This window comes from Perna viridis, chromosome 14 (assembly GCF_037379345.1).
Source record: "Perna viridis isolate PV_CMFRI_1.1 ecotype Kerala chromosome 14, ASM3737934v1, whole genome shotgun sequence".
NCBI classification, from domain to species: domain Eukaryota; kingdom Metazoa; phylum Mollusca; class Bivalvia; order Mytilida; family Mytilidae; genus Perna; species Perna viridis.
Genome location: NC_142458.1, coordinates 3,496,981 through 3,516,364, shown reverse-complemented (window position 1 = coordinate 3,516,364; position 19,384 = coordinate 3,496,981). Strand labels below are relative to the sequence as shown.

General features: G+C 33.4%; 1 protein-coding gene across 18 annotated transcripts in view; it reads left to right on the top strand.

The window, feature by feature from the left end:
• LOC148597762 (uncharacterized) overlaps window positions 1-19,384 on the top strand; it is a 105,008-nt gene that overhangs the window by 30,391 nt on the left and 55,233 nt on the right. For all 18 annotated transcript variants that reach the window (XM_088560791.1, XM_088560790.1, XM_088560789.1 and 15 more), the window contains exon 2: window positions 5,659-5,734. In XM_088560791.1, coding sequence (XP_088416917.1) covers window positions 5,659-5,734 — 76 coding nt within the window. The remainder of the gene's footprint in view (window positions 1-5,658; window positions 5,735-19,384) is intronic.

Sequence of the window (19,384 nt, the reverse complement as noted above, 5' to 3'; positions counted from 1 at the left end):
TTTAGCCTTTGGTATTCTAATGTAGAGCAAATATTCCATGGGTAGATGTGCATATAATAGCAAGTTCTTTACACCATGGCTAAGTATCTACTTTCTTAGTCCCTTACAACACAAATTGAAAGGATAACTCATAAATGCAATCGCATGTTCTGTGGGCTTTCATCTTTTATTCTTTATGTCTGCGACAAATCTTTTGTATTGAAGTGCCGGTCTATGTCCGACTTATAGATGGAAAAGGTTGTAAGCCTACATAGAATTTCTTAATTATTCAGCAGATTTACATTGTATGGCTTGTGTAAGAAATCTTTCTATTTTATTAGAATGCTATGAATCAAGTCTTAAGAAACACTTTTGGAATACTTTTTTTTTTAAATTGAGTGTCCACACACACATGATTTAATGGTTTATTCCTTACAAGTAGTACTATAAAACACTTAAAAGGCATGTAATTTAAAGGGATGTGAATATTTACATGTAAGTCTTCATTTGCATTTTTAAAATTTTTTTCAAGTACTTACATGTAGGTACATGTATATATATATAAGGGTCTGAAAAATTCCCAACGATGTTAGAACTGTCAAATTTGCGATGCAAATTTTTGGTCGTCCCCTCCGTGGGACTCGAACTCGTACCGCTGTGACATCTATGGCAACACCGCCTGCACTAAATCCAACTTCCTAGACCATACATCGTGTACTAAGTTACAGCCCTAGATTAATCCTACAATGAGGAATGACCCGGCCAGCGAAAGCTATATTTTTATATAGCCTAGCTGGCCGAGTGGTCTAGGGCGCTGGATTTAGTGCAGGCGGTGTTGCCATAGATGTCACAGCGGTACGAGTTCGAGTCCCGTGGAGGGAACGACCAAAAATTTGCATTGCAAATTTGACAGTTCTAATATCATTGGGAATTTTTCAGACCCTTCTATAAGTTTACGTTATCTTCCCTGTATCAATTTGATCCGATGGAGCAGTGTAGCGAATAGAGTTGTCACATTCTGAGACGTTGTATATATATATATATATATATATATATACACAGTGTACATGTATATAAGCTATAATTTATTGATGCTAATCTTCAGTCCTGTGATTTATGATCTTAATATTCGATAAGTGACTTGAAAAAAATTACAATGATAGTTTTGCTTTTCATTCAAATTTTTACTCCTCACTTTTTACTCTTATATATAGACTATAGGAATCTAAAATACGGTTTTACCTTTATAGATACCAGGAAAGATATCTAAAAACTTATTTGGTTTCCAATTTCACAGCTTCCGCAAATTCTTGCAGAGTAAACTCTGTACTTCCCAGGGAGTTGTTTTGGATTCCAAATTCTATCGCCATAAAAATTGTCAGCTGCCAATTCTTTTCACCAATTTTCTGAAATTAGAGCTAAAATTGTACAAAAAAAAATTAATTACTATAATTTTTTCAAAATATGACAGTATTAAGTCCACTGATGATTTTTCTTTGTAAATTTATCAAAATAACACCTTCATTCATGACACAAATGTACCCAAGATTCACTCATGATGCATATACATGTACAAAGCTGGTCTTTAACTCAAGTCTTAGTCAGAATCTAAAACTTTTAGTCACTTTTCATATGCAAAATAATAAAGTACTACATGTACTCCAGAAACAGGTGTTTTATTTATCATGTTGACCTTTGTCCTTTATGGTCTAATTAAATTTATCTTAAAATATTTTGATTTTTCATTTATAAATTTTCAACAAACTTGATATTCTTTTTTCAAGTGATAAAATTTCTAACACACTACATTTAGTTCCACCTACAAATGTATATGTATGGAGGTTGCATTAAATTATTGATCGTCATTACCATTTGAAGGTCTTAGATTTTAACAATCTATTTTATAATGCATTTTACAGAATATAGATGGAATTGTTTCAAATCTAATAGATTCATTAACTGATTAATTCATCAAAAATTCGTTAAACTATAATTTTAATAAATGTATGATTTACACATATAAAAAATAAGGGTAACAACAAAATTGCACTAATAACACTAATCCAATTCATAGTCAGGTCAAATCCACCATAAATCTGGCAAAAATAGCTGTACTTCCACCAGAAAAAGTCAAATCCACCATAAATCTGGCAAAAATAGCTGTACTTCCACCAGAACAAGTCAAATCCACCATAAATCTGGCAAAAATAGCTGTACTTCCACCAGAAAAAGTCAAATCCAACATAAATCTGGCAAAAATAGCTGTACTTCCACCAGAACAAGTCAAATCCACCATAAATCTGGCAAAAATAGCTGTACTTCCACCAGAACAAGTCAAATCCACCATAAATGTGGCAAAAATAGCTGTACTTCCACCAGAACAAGTCAAATCCAACATAAATCTGGCAAAAATAGCTGTACTTCCACCAGAACAAGTCAAATCCACCATAAATGTGGCAAAAATAGCTGTACTTCCACCAGAAAAAAGTCTGATTCAACATAAATGTGGCAAAATAGCTAAAATTCCACCAGAACAAGGCAAATCCAACATAAATCTGACAAAAATAGCTGTACTTCCATCATGACAAGTCAAATCTAACATAAATCTGGCAAAAATAGCTGTATTTCCACCAGAACAGCTGGTACAATAAGTAAAGCAGTCTTATGAAAAAGTTACATGTATATGTATTGCCCTTTTGCCTGTCAAAAGTGACTTCTGGAATACACAATCTCCCCCTTTTACATACAAGTCAAAATATTTATACACATACATGTACATGCATTTTGATTTGAGGCAAACATAAGACAGATTTTGTGTATCTATCAGGCAAGTAGAACTCAATCATAGGCATTTGAAAAAATTCTTTATAACTGAAACTGAACTGTGCTATGTTTATAAGAAAATCTACAACTAATTATTTATGTCACCTTGTGCCTAAGTCTAGGGCTTTATAGGCCATGTACTTTGTAATATTTCACATTGAGTTGACACCTCTGGTTGTTGGTAGTTTTCCCAAGCTTATTTTAGAGTACATTTAAGCATGCAAGCACATTGTCATAAAAACCATAAATTTTCAACGATCGTTTAGCAAAATCTAAGGAAATGAAATGCATTATTTATCAATATAGAAATTGGATAGAAAATGAACGTCATTCCTTTATGATGTAGGGAGAATTTGATGATATTTAAGAAGATAATTGTAGATAATATCTCCTATAGAAAATGATTATCTAGAATCTCCAGTGATTTTTTTACTATCATTCTGTTTGATTTTTGTGGTATTGAGATTTATAATAACGTACATTCATGTTTTAAAGAAGTGGCCTTGTAAATTTGTCACACATACGATGGAGAGTACATATGTACTAACTAAACTTATTAACAATAGCAGTTATAAGCCATAATCAAGTTTTTCTGAAAATCCCCATAATTTTCTATACTAGAAATTCATAAAAATAATTTCTTAACCAAATGAAAAAATATCAATTGAATAGTACATATATTTCAGATAATTTTCCTTCAAATTAATCAAGTTCTTAGTTGGAAATTTAATATTCTGGCTGTATGCTTTAATTCATCTACATGTATTAACGGTCCTGAATGTTCACTTATATAATGTAATTCTGATCCTTTTCTCTGATTATACCAATCCTACGTGTAAAGTCTCTTACATTTTGTGATAAAGCCGTGATTAATTATGAAGATTAGAATGTTCGCTGATAAATGATTTAGTTTTTAAAATGTTTTGGAGGTCTTTGTTATTAAGTGTTTTCGTGAGGGGTTCTTGTTATAAGAAAATGACATTAACTTAATATATACATCAGATCATAAAGATTTGTCTATTTGGTTACAGGGGTACATGTACATGTAATTGCTGTTAATGTCATGGTCAAAAATATTTCTTATGTTCTAATTATTAAACTTTCTGAAGGTTTTGTCTTCATGTCATGCTTTTAATGGATGAATTAATCTTAGGAAAAGAATTAATCACCAAGAAGGTTGATGCTGTAATTGAATCATTTAACAGTCAAATGTCCAATGCAGGACAGGACTGATAAAGTGGCTAGTACTAATACATTGTGTATATGAGCAGAGGTTGAAATAAAATAAAATTTAGAAGATGATTTTTTTCTGCTTTAAAATGGAATTCTGCTTTTTCAAATCCAAATTTTACTAATATTCTGTTTCTTTTTTCACTGTTTTGCCAGTTTTCAATTTTTAGCTCACCAGGCCTTATTGCCATCACTTGGATATATATTTGCATATATCTCCAAAACCGTTAAGTGTTTAGCATGATGAGATCTATCTATGGTTAAATTTTCATTTTGATATGTGAAGCCACGTCTGAATTATTGCCCTTTTTCGACGTTTTTTTTGCTATTTTGAATGTCATTTCTTTCAAAAATCTTCTCCTCTGACACCACCTGACCAATTGGAACCGAACTTGGTATGAATGTTCCTTGCTGTATCGTGCATAGAACTGATGTGGGGATTTTTTATCCATTGAAAAACATGGCCACCATTACTAAAAATAGAACAAAGGGGTCAGACAGTAGTTTTTTGCATATATCTCCAAAACTGTTAGGTTCAGCCGAATTCCGATTGGGGTAAAAATTTTCAGCATGATAAGATCTATCTGTGGTCAAATTTTCATTTTGATATGTTAAGCCATGTCGTAATTATTGCCCTTTTTCGACATTTTTTTGCTATTTTGAATGTGATTTTTGGTCCGTCGAAAATAATGGCTGCTGTTACTAAAAATAGAACAAATGGGTCAGACAATAGTTTTTCACAAGTATCTCCCAAATCATTTGGTTTAGTAAAATTATTTCTATAGCTGAAATGACCCTTACTGTAAGGCCTTCAAAATTCGTCAGGGATCAAAGTTGTCAGGTGACTCCTGTAAGAGTTATTGCCCTTGAAAGATGAAAAATGACAGGTTTTTTTTGTTTTTTTTACAGTTTTCAGCCATTATCTTTAAAACTATAAGAAAGAAACTTTATATCGCTGAAATGATCCTAATGATAGTCCTTCCAAAGTCTTCTTGAGTCAAAATTGTTGGACAACTCCTTGTCAAATTTATTGCCCTTGAAAGACAAACTTTAATCAGGTGAGCAATTTAGGCTCCTGGTAGCCTCTTTTTTTTGTTGGGTCTGCTGATGCTGACCATTTGTTCATCTCAACCTTAGTATAGCCATACAGTTGTAATATATTAAATCAAATGAATATCCATTGATGGTTAATGGCAATATAAACTTAGAAATTCCTCCTGAAAGTTAGAAAGAAATTGGCTAGTGATTGTAAGAAATGATTATTATGCTGCCTATTCAGTCTCTGATAAAAGACAATTTATTAGGACATCCTATCATGTCATAGCGAGGACTTAGTATGAGCCAGTGTAAGTGTTGTCACATGTATGTGTTTGAAGAAAAAAGAGGGTTGACAGTTTCTTGTCAACCATTTATATGAAAAATTGTCAAAAATTTTAAATTTAAAACAAAAATCATCAGGGCCATTTCAGTTGGTTTGAAGAAACATCTGTGTAGTTTTGATTCTGGTTCTCTTTAATCTCTTTTTGTCCCCGTTGAAAAGCAACAAAGGGACACATGTGTAGTAATGGTATTTGTCCATCAGTCTTTATATCAGTGGTACATTAAGCTGTATTTTGTATTTTTCAGTTATACACAAATACCCACTGACAGTGCCAAACGTCAGAGACATCGTAACCATTACAGAAACAGATCTGAAGATAGGGTAAGTTTACTAACAATTCCATTCCTCTTCAGAAATCATTCAGAAGCCAAGATAAGTGCCCCAGTTGCTCTCGAAAGGATGAGCATTTCCTGTTTCTTGCAAGATGCCTGCTGTGTTGGTGGATGTCCTATGAAAGAGAAAGGCTATCTATGACAAATGGAGTTAGTTGGTCAGACTAGAAATAAACTTCCTTTTTTGTCAATCAGGTCAAGATGATGACCTAGAACTTTAGAAATAAGGACTTGAATCTATGGATTATATTATTGTTCAAGAGTCCCTGACCCAGTAGTTTTCTCAAATTAATATAAAATACTTTCTAAATCAAGTTATAATATTGCAGTTAGTTTTTCCATATGTTCTTTGAGTTCATCACCACTGCTCATGTTTTCTACATTGATATATGTGTTCTCGTATGTTCTTTGAGTTCATCACCACTGCTCATGTTTTCTACATTTATATATGTGTTCTCGTATGTTCTTTGAGTTCATCACCACTGCTCATGTTTTCTACATTGATATATGTGTTCTCGTATGTTCTTTGAGTTCATCACCACTGCTCATGTTTTCTACATTGATTTATGTGTTCTCGTATGTTCTTTGAGTTCATCACCACTGCTCATGTTTTCTGCATTGATATTTGTGTTCTCCTTCGACAACTTTTTATACAGAATGGTATATAAGAAAAGTTTCTTATTGTAGTCTTACATGATGCACTTAGTACTGAAGCCAAGAGTAGGTATTTTGCAGAATTTATTTTGGCATGTTTGGACAGACTAAAAATTATAGTACCCTGCAAAAATGACCTGTTATACAGTTTATTGTTGTGGTTGGTATTTCTCTTTCCTCTAGCTTTTCTGTTTCATTGTTAAATGGTTGAATAGGCCATCAATTGTTTTGTCAATATTTCTGTAATTATGGTGATCTGTCTTGAAATGCATGTTAAACATGCTGTTGTACTGATTGGTGTGTAAAAGCTTTAATTACAGCAGTCTGTTGTGGAAACAAAGGTCTTTTGCCAGGAACTTCCTCAATTATAATCCATTCCCTCCTGTACAGTAGTAAAGGCTTGGTTTATAATCCATTCCCTCCTGCACAGTAGTAAAGGCTTGATTGCTCAATATTGTTTGTAACATGCAGTGTTGTGGACTTTTGAAAATTGTTGTTTCCATTTAAAGGAATGATTTCAAACAGCTTAATTTTCCATTATAAATTACTTTGGCTTGTACATATCAATAGGTCACCTTTCCTAGTTGTAGAAATTTGAGGTCTTGTTTTAGAAAAAACAGCCTTTACCAGATTTCAGGGGTAAAATTTACTTTCTTGTATTTTTCCATATATATTTCAAATAAATGGTTTATCTACTAAGAGCCTCATTAAAGTACATGTATCTGTGAAGAGAGTTTCCAGGACCTAGGTTTTAAATGAAATTTCTAAGGTTTTAGTTCAGGTTTTGGTTTCGTAAATCATCTCATATCCTTCCTGAACTCATATTTATACCTATCAGATCACTTGAAATTGAAGATTTGAGGAAAACACAGGACTTGAGAAAATTCTCAAGTTGAGATTTTTTTTTATGAAACCCAGGCCAGAAACTTCTAACAGGCACTAATTTGAACCCCTGGGGCCCTTGAGTCAATCAAGGCTAGTAAATATGGTTCCTTAAAAATGTAAGTTTATATTTTTGTTTTTATTTTATCAAGCATGAATTCAAAGCAGTTTCAGAAATTAATGGGAGGTTTCTGATCCAATTTTTCTCAAAAGGGCTTCATCTACTAATTTTTGCCAAAAATTTTCAAAATCTTCCAACTGAAAGGGTGTTCCAACCTTCGTAACCTTTCCCTTGGATCCACCATGGTTTAAGTTCTCAGCTTTCTAACAACATTTTTGACCGGCAGGATTTTCACTTGCCCCAGCAGACAGGATATTTTCACTTATCCCATGCTTTGTTTACTTTGAGTCTTGAAACTAGACCAGCTAGGCTGCACTGCATGATGAAATGATATTAGTTTTAAAGACTCCTGTCAATATCTCTGGATAATGTATCTGATCGGCTTTCTATAATCATGTCATCATTATATCTTCCTTATCCTTTTTTCAATAGATAAGTTTAAATTAAACATTTAAGCATCAACATTGAGAACCATTGATTTTCATTCCTGGCAGTTTCTTGAATAGATGTCATTGATTCCTTCTTGTGTTTTGAGAATATATTTGTCTTGTTTGCTGATAAATTTAAATTGTTGATTTTTCTATGAATGATATGGAGGCATTATGGAGTAATGTCAATAAAATATTGAAGAGCTCTTGAGTCAATACTCAGGCCCTGCATGACACTGGATAGGGTTGTTTAGGCCAGAAACAATCTTCATGCCATGTATTACACTGCAAGGTCTGTTCAGGCCAAAAACTTGATAGTCAATACTCTATCCCTGTATGACACTGGACAGAGGTGTTGAGGCGAAATGCTTGAGAGTCAATATTAAGGCCCTGATGGGTTGGATACTTATGCCAAATGTTTGAGAGTCCATATAAAGGCCCTGGTGGATTGGCTGTTTATGCCCTGCTCGTTCTGGAAGTCCTTGGATGAGCAAAGTATTGGTCTCAAACTGTGATAGTTACTGGAATATTTATAAAGTGTATCAGTCATTTGTATTGATACATGTATGTGAAGTGTATATTATTTTGGAGAAGTACATTTTTGGGGGGATTTAAACCTTGGTATTACTGGTAACTTTAGTTGGATTTTCTAACAATGAATTAGAGTGTAATTTTTCCAATATTGGTTATAAGATCATTAAAGTGTTGTAAATCAAAATATATTGGCTGTCATAACTTTATACTAAAATCATCAGTCTTTATTTTTCCATTATAATAATGATATTTTTGAAGGTTTTGTTATAAATTTATTTCATTCAAAACTGGAAATTCCTATGGAAAATTGAACTCTATTGAAGAAACACCATAGTTCAATCCATCATCCCGTTTAATAAGTTTTTTTACATGTAGTTTTTTCCCAGATGAGTTTTTGAAAAAAAATGTGTGAAGAAAACGGATGAGTATCAAGTGCTTTAGATTATTACATTTTTACATCTTTGAAATTGAAAATACGACATTTTGATGAGAATACACAGTTGTTAGTCATTGATTGTTAATTCAGATCATCCTTGGCAAAGATTTCTAGAAAGTGTAAAAATGTGTTTTCATGGTAATGGACCATTTTTGAATGAAAGGTGAAAAGTTATTATCTATACTGTTTTGAATCATGACCAACAAAGAAGAAGCCAAAGTACATATGACCATCATTTTATAATCATTTATTATTTTATGAATGAGAATCAAGCAGTCGTATGGTTCTAACATTAATTAACCTAAGTATAGTCACACTTAAGCCTCTAAAAAAAAAATAGAACATCGATCTTCTCCATTGGGACAAACAGATATGTGGAACAATCTTATCTGGAGGCACGTTGTCAACAAGGCCTTTAATTCCCTTTATCATGGAATTCCAATACAAAATACGTGGTCTCTAACATTGGACTCATGGTTGAATAAATTAATGCTATTAGTACATGTATGTATGGCATTTAATAATCCCTTTCTTATAGGCATATATATATCCTTCTTTTTTGAATAAAATGAATTTTCATTATATGTAGTGTTGGATCAGTGGGGTGGGTATTGGGGATTTAATCCCCCTCTTTTGTTGGGAATTTTTTTTTTTTTTTTTACAAAATTTGAGTCTGGACCCCTTTTCCAATTTTTGGTTCTGAATCTGACTCCCCTTTTACGGATCCAACCTTAAATATTGGCAAAAGTTCAATCAGGGTGGTAATCTTGCCTAGTTGGGAATCAGTATATACAAGAAGTGTCCACTCATTTCTTCTGTCATGTCATTAGGCAAATAAAATATCTGTGTTTCTGCTAACATCCTCTGAAAAAGGGTAGGTCAGATAGGTACATGTGAGTAGGTTTTTTTTTTTGACTAGTTTGTTTTGGATACAATTTCAGGCTTAAACAGTGCTTGTCAGAAATTGCAAAAAAATACCTAAGGGTCAGAAGGGTTAGAGGAATCACTGGTAAAATTTTTTAGGCCTTATTCTGTAAAGTTCATCTGAAAATGTGACTCAAATCTCTAAAGCAACAATTTAGTGTGCTAATCTGTTTAAATTCTAGACTCATCAATTTAACATATCACTAAGATCAGGCTTTTAATGCATCTTTTAAGTATACAGTGATGTCATCATGAAACCTATCTTAGTATGTCCCATGGCAACCAACAACAATCTAAGTATGTCCCATGGCAACCAACATGACTGTGTTATCATCTTTATATATCCCATGCTGAAAATATCCATGACATTAAACTATGGACCAGAATTTTTTACATGGAATAGTTTTGAAATCAGCTATTGAATCTCAAGGTTAAAAAAAGACCATAATGACTATTGTGGTGAAAGGGAATCGATCCATTTTTACTCCTTCATTGTATCCAGATAATTTTTTCCAATGCCTTTTACATGCTCAATTGATAAAGACGCATATTTTTAAAGTTTGTGTAAATATAAGAATCAAATCTACGAGATTTTATTCCCTGTCTGACTATTCAATTACTTTTAAAAGATCTATTCTCAGAGCTTGAATTATAGGATTTTTCAGTGGTTGATCCTTAATACAAATTTTTTCATAGTTTTGTTGTTTGTTTTTGTTTATTTCTAAAATCAAATTTTCCCTTAGTAACATACTATATTCTTTAGAATCATACTGTATACATTGTACATCTCTTCTTTGGTTAAGAATTTTGATAGCTGGCTGATTTACAAAAATTCTTTATTTCGCACATTCTTTCTTAAATGATGTATTATTCGTCTGCCTGGGAGGTTACATTTTATGATCAACTCTGCAGGTATTTCTAGAAAAGCAAAGGATGCTTACCCTACCGGTACACCTAATCTGTGCTCCCATGTGTTTGTCTATTTTCCCCGTGTGGTGTTTGTCCTTGGAATATATTCTTTGGATTACAGCTCTTTCTTCCTGGATTCTTCTTTCTCATTTCTTATGTTTTTTACTTACATTTTTCTTTTCCCAACATATGCATTCACGAGGCCTCCAAGGCTGTATTTCAAGATATCTTTAGCAGATTTTGACTGTTGAAAGCCTTCAATGTGGATTTAAAGAGGATGACATTTTGTAGAATTTTTCAATCCGGTATAGAGGTTATCTACCTTTTTTTTGCGTTTACTCACCATAAAGATATTTTATCTTTACATGGTCACATGATAAAGGTCATCAAGGTTTTCAATATTTTAAAACTTATATTTTTTCATATCTTCTGATTTTATCACCAGAAAACAAACCATATTAGTTTAGAAAGATCACAGAACATGAAGTCTGCTAATAGATAATCCTATTTATAGGTTAATCCTACTTATTCTTTTTTTTTTTACTATATATATGCCCAACTTATAAGACCTTTTTGCTCTTGTTGGCTTAGCATACTTTTTAAGGGGAGAATGTGACCAAAAAAATACTGACCTCATTTACCTATTGACTGTAACTGAACTCATTCCAGGTTGGACATGAACAAAAATTTGAGTTTGTGGTCATACAAAACATTGAATGTAGACTCAATTAAAAACTCATTTATAGTAAATAATGGTGTCACAGTTCATATTTTTACTCAGACATTAATATTCTTTAAAGATTTAGCTACTAAAGTTCGTTGAATTAAACACCTAATAAATGAAAATATGAATTCATTAAAAGTGTTAAATTTGATAGGATTTTTTGGTTGAAATGTCGGCCTACTGCATCGTCTTAATAGAGGATGAAATCAGGCATCAGATCTGTTTCAATATGATGTCAATAAATTAAAGGCATCTATTTGAGTGGAGGTTTACTCTATTATAAAGGCTTTATCATCCATTTTTTTAGTGTTCTTTTGAAATAATATGGAGATCTATATTATATTTATGTGTATTCAAAAATTTGGTAGATTTGGTTCTATTTCATTGAAATAATGCATGCTGTGTATAGTAATTGATTCAATCAATTTTGACACTTTAATTTGATAACTTTCAAATTTGCAATTAATTTGATAGGATACAAATGTATTAAGATTTACCAATCATTATAATTTGACATGTTTGTAATGCTTTAAAAATGTTGAAATATACAATTTTCTGTAGAAATAGTATTGTACCTTGTAATCTCAATTCACGTGAGTTCAAATCTGCATTGAAGTACAAAAGCAGCACAAATAAACAAATAAAATGTCCTTAAATTCTATAGCAGTCAACAATACCTTCAACTTTGAATATTAACTGTTGGTGTTACCTTTTATGGATATTGTTACATGTCCTTTAATGAGAAATTGCCTTTTATTTTGTCTTGATTTTTCTTGATTGTTTCCTTGGAAACAAAGTTGTGATGGTGTGTATAAACACAACTATAATGGCAGATTTGAAAAGTTAGAGGAAGATGCAGGTCACTTTGCAGAGTGTTTGGAAAATTTTTTTTAGAGTAATTCCTGATCACTTGCTCTAGGTGCAATACACAAAAGTAACATTGTTCATTCATGTTTTGCTAACTGGATGGGTTCTGTAATTTAAATTGATACGCATATGCCTTTTCTTGCATTTTTACTGTTTTAACTCATGCTTTGTCAATTTTAGGGAGAATGGATGCCTGTCAGTTCTGCCCTTTGTGAGACTATTGAATTAATTTTCACTTAAAACTATGAATAATTTAGTTTGATTTGTTACAAACCTTTTGATTGGTCATTTCTCTTCTATGCAACATAGGATTGGTCATTTCTCTTCTGGGCAACTAAGGATGTAGGTCATTTCTCTTCTGGGCAACATAGGATGTTGGTCATTTCTCTTCTGTGCAACATAGGATTGGTCATTTCTCTTCTGGGCAACATAGGATGTAGGTCATTTCTCTTCTGGGAAACATAGGATTGGTCATTTCTCTTCTGGACAACATAGGATGTAGGTTATTTCTCTTCTGGGCAACATAGGATTGGTCTTTTCTCTTCTGGGCAACATAGGATTGGTCATTTCTCTTCTGGGCAACATAGCATAGGTCTTGTCTCTTTTGGGCAACATAGGATTCGTCATTTCTCTTCTGGACAACATAGGATGTAGGTCATTTTTCTCCTGGACAACATAGGATTGGTCATTTCTCTTCTGGGCAACATAGGATTGGTCATTTCTCCTGGGCAACATAGGATAGGTCATTTCTCTTCTGGGCAACATAGGATTGGTCTTTTCTCTTCTGGGCAACAAAGGATTGGTCATTTCTCTTCTGGGCAACATAGGATGTAGGTCATTTCTCTTCTGGGCAACATAGGATGTAGGTCATTTCTCTTCTATGCAACATAGGATTGGTCATTTCTCTTCTGGACAACATAAGATGTAGGTCATTTCTCTTCTGGGCAACATAGGATAAGTCATTTCTCTTCTGGGCAACATAGGATAGATCATGTCTCTTCTGGGCAACATAGGATTAGTCATTTCTCTTCTGGACAACATACGGTTGATGATTTTTCTTCTGGGCAACATAGGATGTTGGTCATTTCTCTTCTAGGCAACAAAGGATTGGTCATTTCTCTTCTGGGTAACATAGGATGTAGGTTTTTTTCAGTTGACTAGCTTGCTACTGTGATACCATTAAAGTCAATTAGTCTGCAGTCCACAATTCAAATAATTAGAAACTATAAGTAAATAAGCCTGTAATGGTGAAACAAATCGTAGTTATGACTTGAATCAAGATCAGGATTGTTTTTAATATTTGACTAAGCTATGCTTGTTTAAACAACTTCGGGACAGCTTACCCTTGTTCATAAACCACTTACTGGTTCAGCTTCATGACAGGGATTGACACTAACAGTAGTCCAGTTTCACCCTAATTTTGGAGAGGACTACTTGAAAATTGTTCATTGGAGTTCTATGGACAAATATGCCTTATATAATCATCTCACTGTAGCTGGTGTCTTAAGCAACTACTAGCAGTGCTGGGTTCTGGTCATCTGACAGTAGCTGGTGAGTTAAGCAACAATTAGCAGTGCTGGGTTCTGATCACTAAGAGGCAGTTCAAAGGAACTACATGTGCATGTATGAATGATCTATAGATGTGATTCATGTCATTTTAAACAATTTATTCAAATACTTTCTGTTTTGTGGTTCACCCTTTAAAACATCTAGTGGTTAGTTAAACAGTTATTTAACACAATAGACTACATTTCTCTGCATTTAGAAGATATTTAGGAGTAATTCATTGGTAATTTATCATTTTATTGTTTGTAAAGTACAAACAATCGCAGACACCACTGAACATTTTCTAGAGAAAGTGAAATAGTTTCTACTCCTTTCTCCACAACGATTAAGTGTCTACTTGTGTTTTTTGACATATTGGGTTGTGAATTTCTTAGGTAGGTCATGATAATGTCGTATATCTCCGTGGGACTATTTCTTTCAGTCTGCCTCTTGCTGTGATAATGGTTGTTAATCGAGATTAGGTTACATTGCCCCATTATCCCCCAAAAAGAAATGTTATAATAGTAGTTCATGCACATTAGTAATGTATGATATTGTGAGAAATATAAGTAGATTTATAGAGAAGTAAAGTTACTCAATGATGGGGTAACACATATCATTTCATATAGACTTTGTAAAGTGTTCAATGATAACCTATCATTTTCACATATGTGTCTCAAATTATTATTCAGGATATTTCATTTTTCTATCTTTAAAAATGACACAGGGGTTTAAATGCATACTAGTCCTGTAGTAAAAACAATTTTGTCCACCCTGAGGACTGTAGAAGTACAATTATTTGTGGAGTACTGATTTTAGTGGTTTTCATGGGTTTGGTAATCCATGAATTTTGGTTCCCAACATAAAAGAAATTTCCACTCACTTTTTATAATAAATTCTAGAATCTACGAAATGATCATTTTCCTCTTAACCACGAAACTTGGTACCCACAAATTACAGTACTATATACTATGTTTTTTGTAATTAAAACCTTTTGGTTCTTATTTTCGGCAACATCATAATTTGAGTTTGTAACTCAGCAGTCATAGCCTAAAATCTTTGTAAGCATTGATTTCATGTAATTAGTAAAAATTCTGTTGAAATTTATTTCAAGAAACGGCTTTTAAGTGTTATTGCATTCTACAATCAAAACTGAACCAGTTACCACTTGTGTTCAGCAATAACTTGACTGAAAAGATCCTAATGTAGTGCATTATGGGTAAAAATTAACTTCTATATAAAGACCACCATTCTGATGCGACCATGATTTTGTTCTTTGGTGGTCAGTTATGACAGATTTGTCAATAAATGAAATAGCCCTTCTCTATAAATACTTTATATGACTAATGATGACATGGCTCTCCATGGATGTACTTTTGAGGTAAATGAAAACAGAATTCTTCTTAAATTTTCTACTAAAAAATAGAACTTTTATGATGCCTTAGCCCAAGCTTGTTCTTTTGTTCAATGATGTCATAAATGTGAAATGAATTTTCGAGAGTTCTGAGGTCGTCAATGTTTGTTTTCAATTTTGTTGCAGTTGCCACTCTTAAGCATTAAGATTTATCTTCCTTTGGTTCAAATATTTGTTTTCAACAAAGTGTGAAGTGGGCTTTAACTTGCTTTATGTGTACCAAGAACCATTTATAAAATTTTGGGTGTTTTATACAAATACACCTAACCCCACATGTCTCTTAACACTTAACTACAATATACAAAATATTTGTGGAGGGCTTTAAATTTTAAATAAAGTTGATATTATAATGTATATGAAAGGTCGTAAATTGTCTTGTCTTGTGTAATAAATTATGAATATTTGCAATTTTGTTATTTGATGAAAAATTGAATGCACCAACTTATGCATGTACTTACTTTCTCAAAGTTAAGTTGTAAAATATATAAAACAATTGAGGAGAAATTTGATGATGTCTTGATACTTATGGTAACACCATTTCGTCCCCCATCATTTTAGACAACTAATACTGTACAAAAAACAGTGAACAGTGATTTTGAAAGCAGGCAGTATAAAATGATCGTGGGCCCTGTATTATTAAAAAAAAATCTTCATTTTCTTCAAATTCTTGAGTTTGTCTTTAAGTGATTTAATTGGTTGATACTTGAGTTGAGGAAGGATTTGAGGAAAATCACAATTTGAGATTTTTTTATGAGACCAATCTCTGGTGTCTGTCCGCACCCTTTTCATTCCAGTTTACTTTGCCTTTACTTTCGACTGCCACTTGGTTCTTTAATAGAAGTTATTTATTAGTATGCTGATTCAGACAAGAGCAGCATTAACTTCTGCTTGACAACTGTGCTATATTTTTACTGTGTAGGGTGAGGGTATATTTTAATGAGCTTTGCTCACAGTTTTTTTAGTTAATTTAAAACTACCTTGAAACTCCAGACTTCCGAGTGCCACAAAAATTGAGAGATTTTTAAGTGTAAGAATATTCTTAAAGTCTATGATGACTACAATCAAAGTTCTTAAAATTTGATGTCATCACAAATGGTTAAGAATTTTCTCAGATTTGAGTAATTTTCAAGTTTTGTGGCCCTGGAGCCTGGTACATTCTAATAGCAGAAATGAATCCCTTCTACATACTAACTCACTGACTATAGATAAATTGGACTTTGTGACTTCCTAGCTTTACAATACAAGTACATGTAGTTAAAAGAACTTGCTTTTATTGTAGGAACTGCACAATTATACATCGATGGGATAAAATCAATTGACCTCTCCAGACCGATTTGCCAACATTTTTCGGAATTTTTCGATCAATCAGATTTCAAATGGTCTTTTTATCAGACATCTTTAAACCACAGTGTTGTAAAGTTATAATATTACTATGTAGACATCATTGTAAACATTATAAATGTGTCTGTATCTAAATTACACATTTAAATCATAATTCTTAAGATATTCTACTCACAATGGGATATTTAAGTACCCTTTCTTATCACAGCCCATTGTAGGTACTAGGCAATAAAGATTCTGGTTTTTTAGAGAATTAAATAAGACCATGACATCTTCAAAGACTTAAAGTTTGGGTGCTGCTATCAATTGTACAAATGTTTGAGAATATTTTTCCCATATACTGCCTTCAGCTTGACTGCTGCTATCAGGGTACAAATAATTGAGAGCAATGTAGAACATGTAGACTATAGACTATAGAGGTCTCCCATTCAGAATGGTTGTTAATTAATAAAGATACAAATGTTCAAGTACAAATTGCCAAAATCAAGTCTTCAAATGTCTTTACTTTTGCTAGATCTGTCCAAATCGGTCCTTGCAATTAAATTAACTTACTTATCAATTTATATACAGGTATATGTACATTGTAATTTAGTGAAATATCCTATTAAACTTTCTATCTAATAGAAAATGGGTTAAAATTAGCATTTCAGAATGAAAGGTCCATGGTCAGTTGAAATTTAAAGCCAACGATCTTCATGTGAAATTTTCAAGTCTTATTGGGGAGATATAAGTAACAGATAGTTCTTGCATGATGTTTACTCTTTATTTGTATCAGAATGAGTTGTTTGAATGACATTGTTCGGCTTTTTTAACTTTCTAAGGTTTCCAAAGCAAAAAAGTTGTTTTCTTAATTTGAGCTGGTACAATTGCAGATTTCAATTGAAATTGACCTCGAAATGATCACAAGAGCGATTGAAATCTTTTAAAATGGTATGTTTGAACTGACACAATAAGAAATTTCAATTTAATATGACCCTGGAAACATTTACAAGGGCTTTTGAAATGGTAAAAATGTATAGAAAATATAAACTACTAATAATAGTGTTGACTTGTTACATTTTGATACCAATTTGTTGGAGAATAATATTTCTGTCAATGTTAAAGTCAAGTAGGGGTGCCGTGTGTTTCTTTGTCACGGTGGGTGAACACCATGATGTGTATCTGAATTTGATTGAAATCTTAATTGTATTTAGACATTTATTGTGAATTCTTTACATTTTGGGAGTTAACTTAATCTGTATAAGTACTGTATCTATTATATATCAGTGGTGTTCACCAAGTTGTCCACTAAGTTTTAGATTTCACAACATTTCCTTTGGGTGGCTTTATGCATTATTTTGTATGGTTTAACTTCTTTTTTTTTTTTTTTGGGGGGGGGGGATGGGGGTGGAAGAGAACTGCCATATGTAATCACAATCTGTTGGTAAGAACATGTGCAGTATTATTATGACACATAGAAAACTGCTTGTCTCATTGATTTATAAAACATGTTGCACTTTACTGAAGTTTCTCTGATTTTGTGATGTCACTGTAACTGAACTCTGTATCACTTAATACCCACCTTGTAATCAGAACTTCTTCAGAGAACATCCATGTGAGGTAGCCACCTTGTAATCAGAACTCCTTTAGAGAACATCCTTGTGAGGTACCCACCTTGTAATCAGAACTCCTTCAGAGAGCATCCTTGTGAGGTACCCACCTTGTAATCAGAACTCCTTCAGAGAACATCCTTGTGAGGTACCCACCTTGTAATCAGAACTCCTTCAGAGAACATCCATGTGAGGTAGCCACCTTGTAATCAGAACTCCCTCAGAGAACATCCTTTTGAGGTACCCAGCTTATAATCAGAACTCCTTCAGAGAACATCCTTGTGAGGTACCCACCTTGTTATCGGAACTCCTTCAGAGAACGTCCATGTGAGGTAGCCACCTTGCAATCAGAACTCCTTCAGAGAACATCCATTTGAGGTACCCAACTTGTAATCAGAACTCCTTCAGAGAACATCCATGTGAGATAGCCACCTTGTAATCAGAACTCCTTCAGAGAACATCCATTTGAGGTAGCCACCTTGTAATCAGAACTCCTTCAGAGAACATCCATGTGAGGTAGCCACCTTGTAATCAGAACTCCTTCAGAGAACATCCATGTGAGGTACCCAACTTATAATCAGAACTCCTTCAGAGAACATCCTTGTAAGGTAGCCACCTTGTTATCAGAACTCCTTCAGAGAACGTCCATGTGAGGTAGCCACCTTGTAATCAGAACTCCTTCAGAGAACATCCATGTGAGGTAGCCACCTTGTAATCAGAACTCCTTCAGAGAACATCCATTTGAGGTACCCAACTTGTAATCAGAACTCCTTCAGAGAACATCCATGTGAGATAGCCACCTTGTAATCAGAACTCTTTCAGAGAACATCCATTTGAGGTACCCACCTTGTAATCAGAACTCCTTCAGAGAACATCCATGTGAGGTAGCCACCTTGTAATCAGAACTCCTTCAGAGAACATCCATTTGAGGTACCCAACTTGTAATCAGAACTCCTTCAGAGAACTTCCTTGTGGGGTACCCACCTTGTTATCAGAACTCCTTCAGAGAACATCCATGCGAGGTACCCCCTTGTAATCTGAACTCCTTAAGAGAACATCCATGTGAGGTACCCAACTTATAATCAGAACTCCTTCAAAGAACATTCATTTGAGGTAGCCACCTTGTAATCAGAACTCCTTCAGAGAACATCCATTTGAGGTACCCAACATATTCAGAACTCCTTCAGAGAACATCCATGTGAAGTATTGATCTGAAGTAGGGTAGTCATAATTACCTTCTGTCCATAATACCTACTTAATTTGGAGGCTGG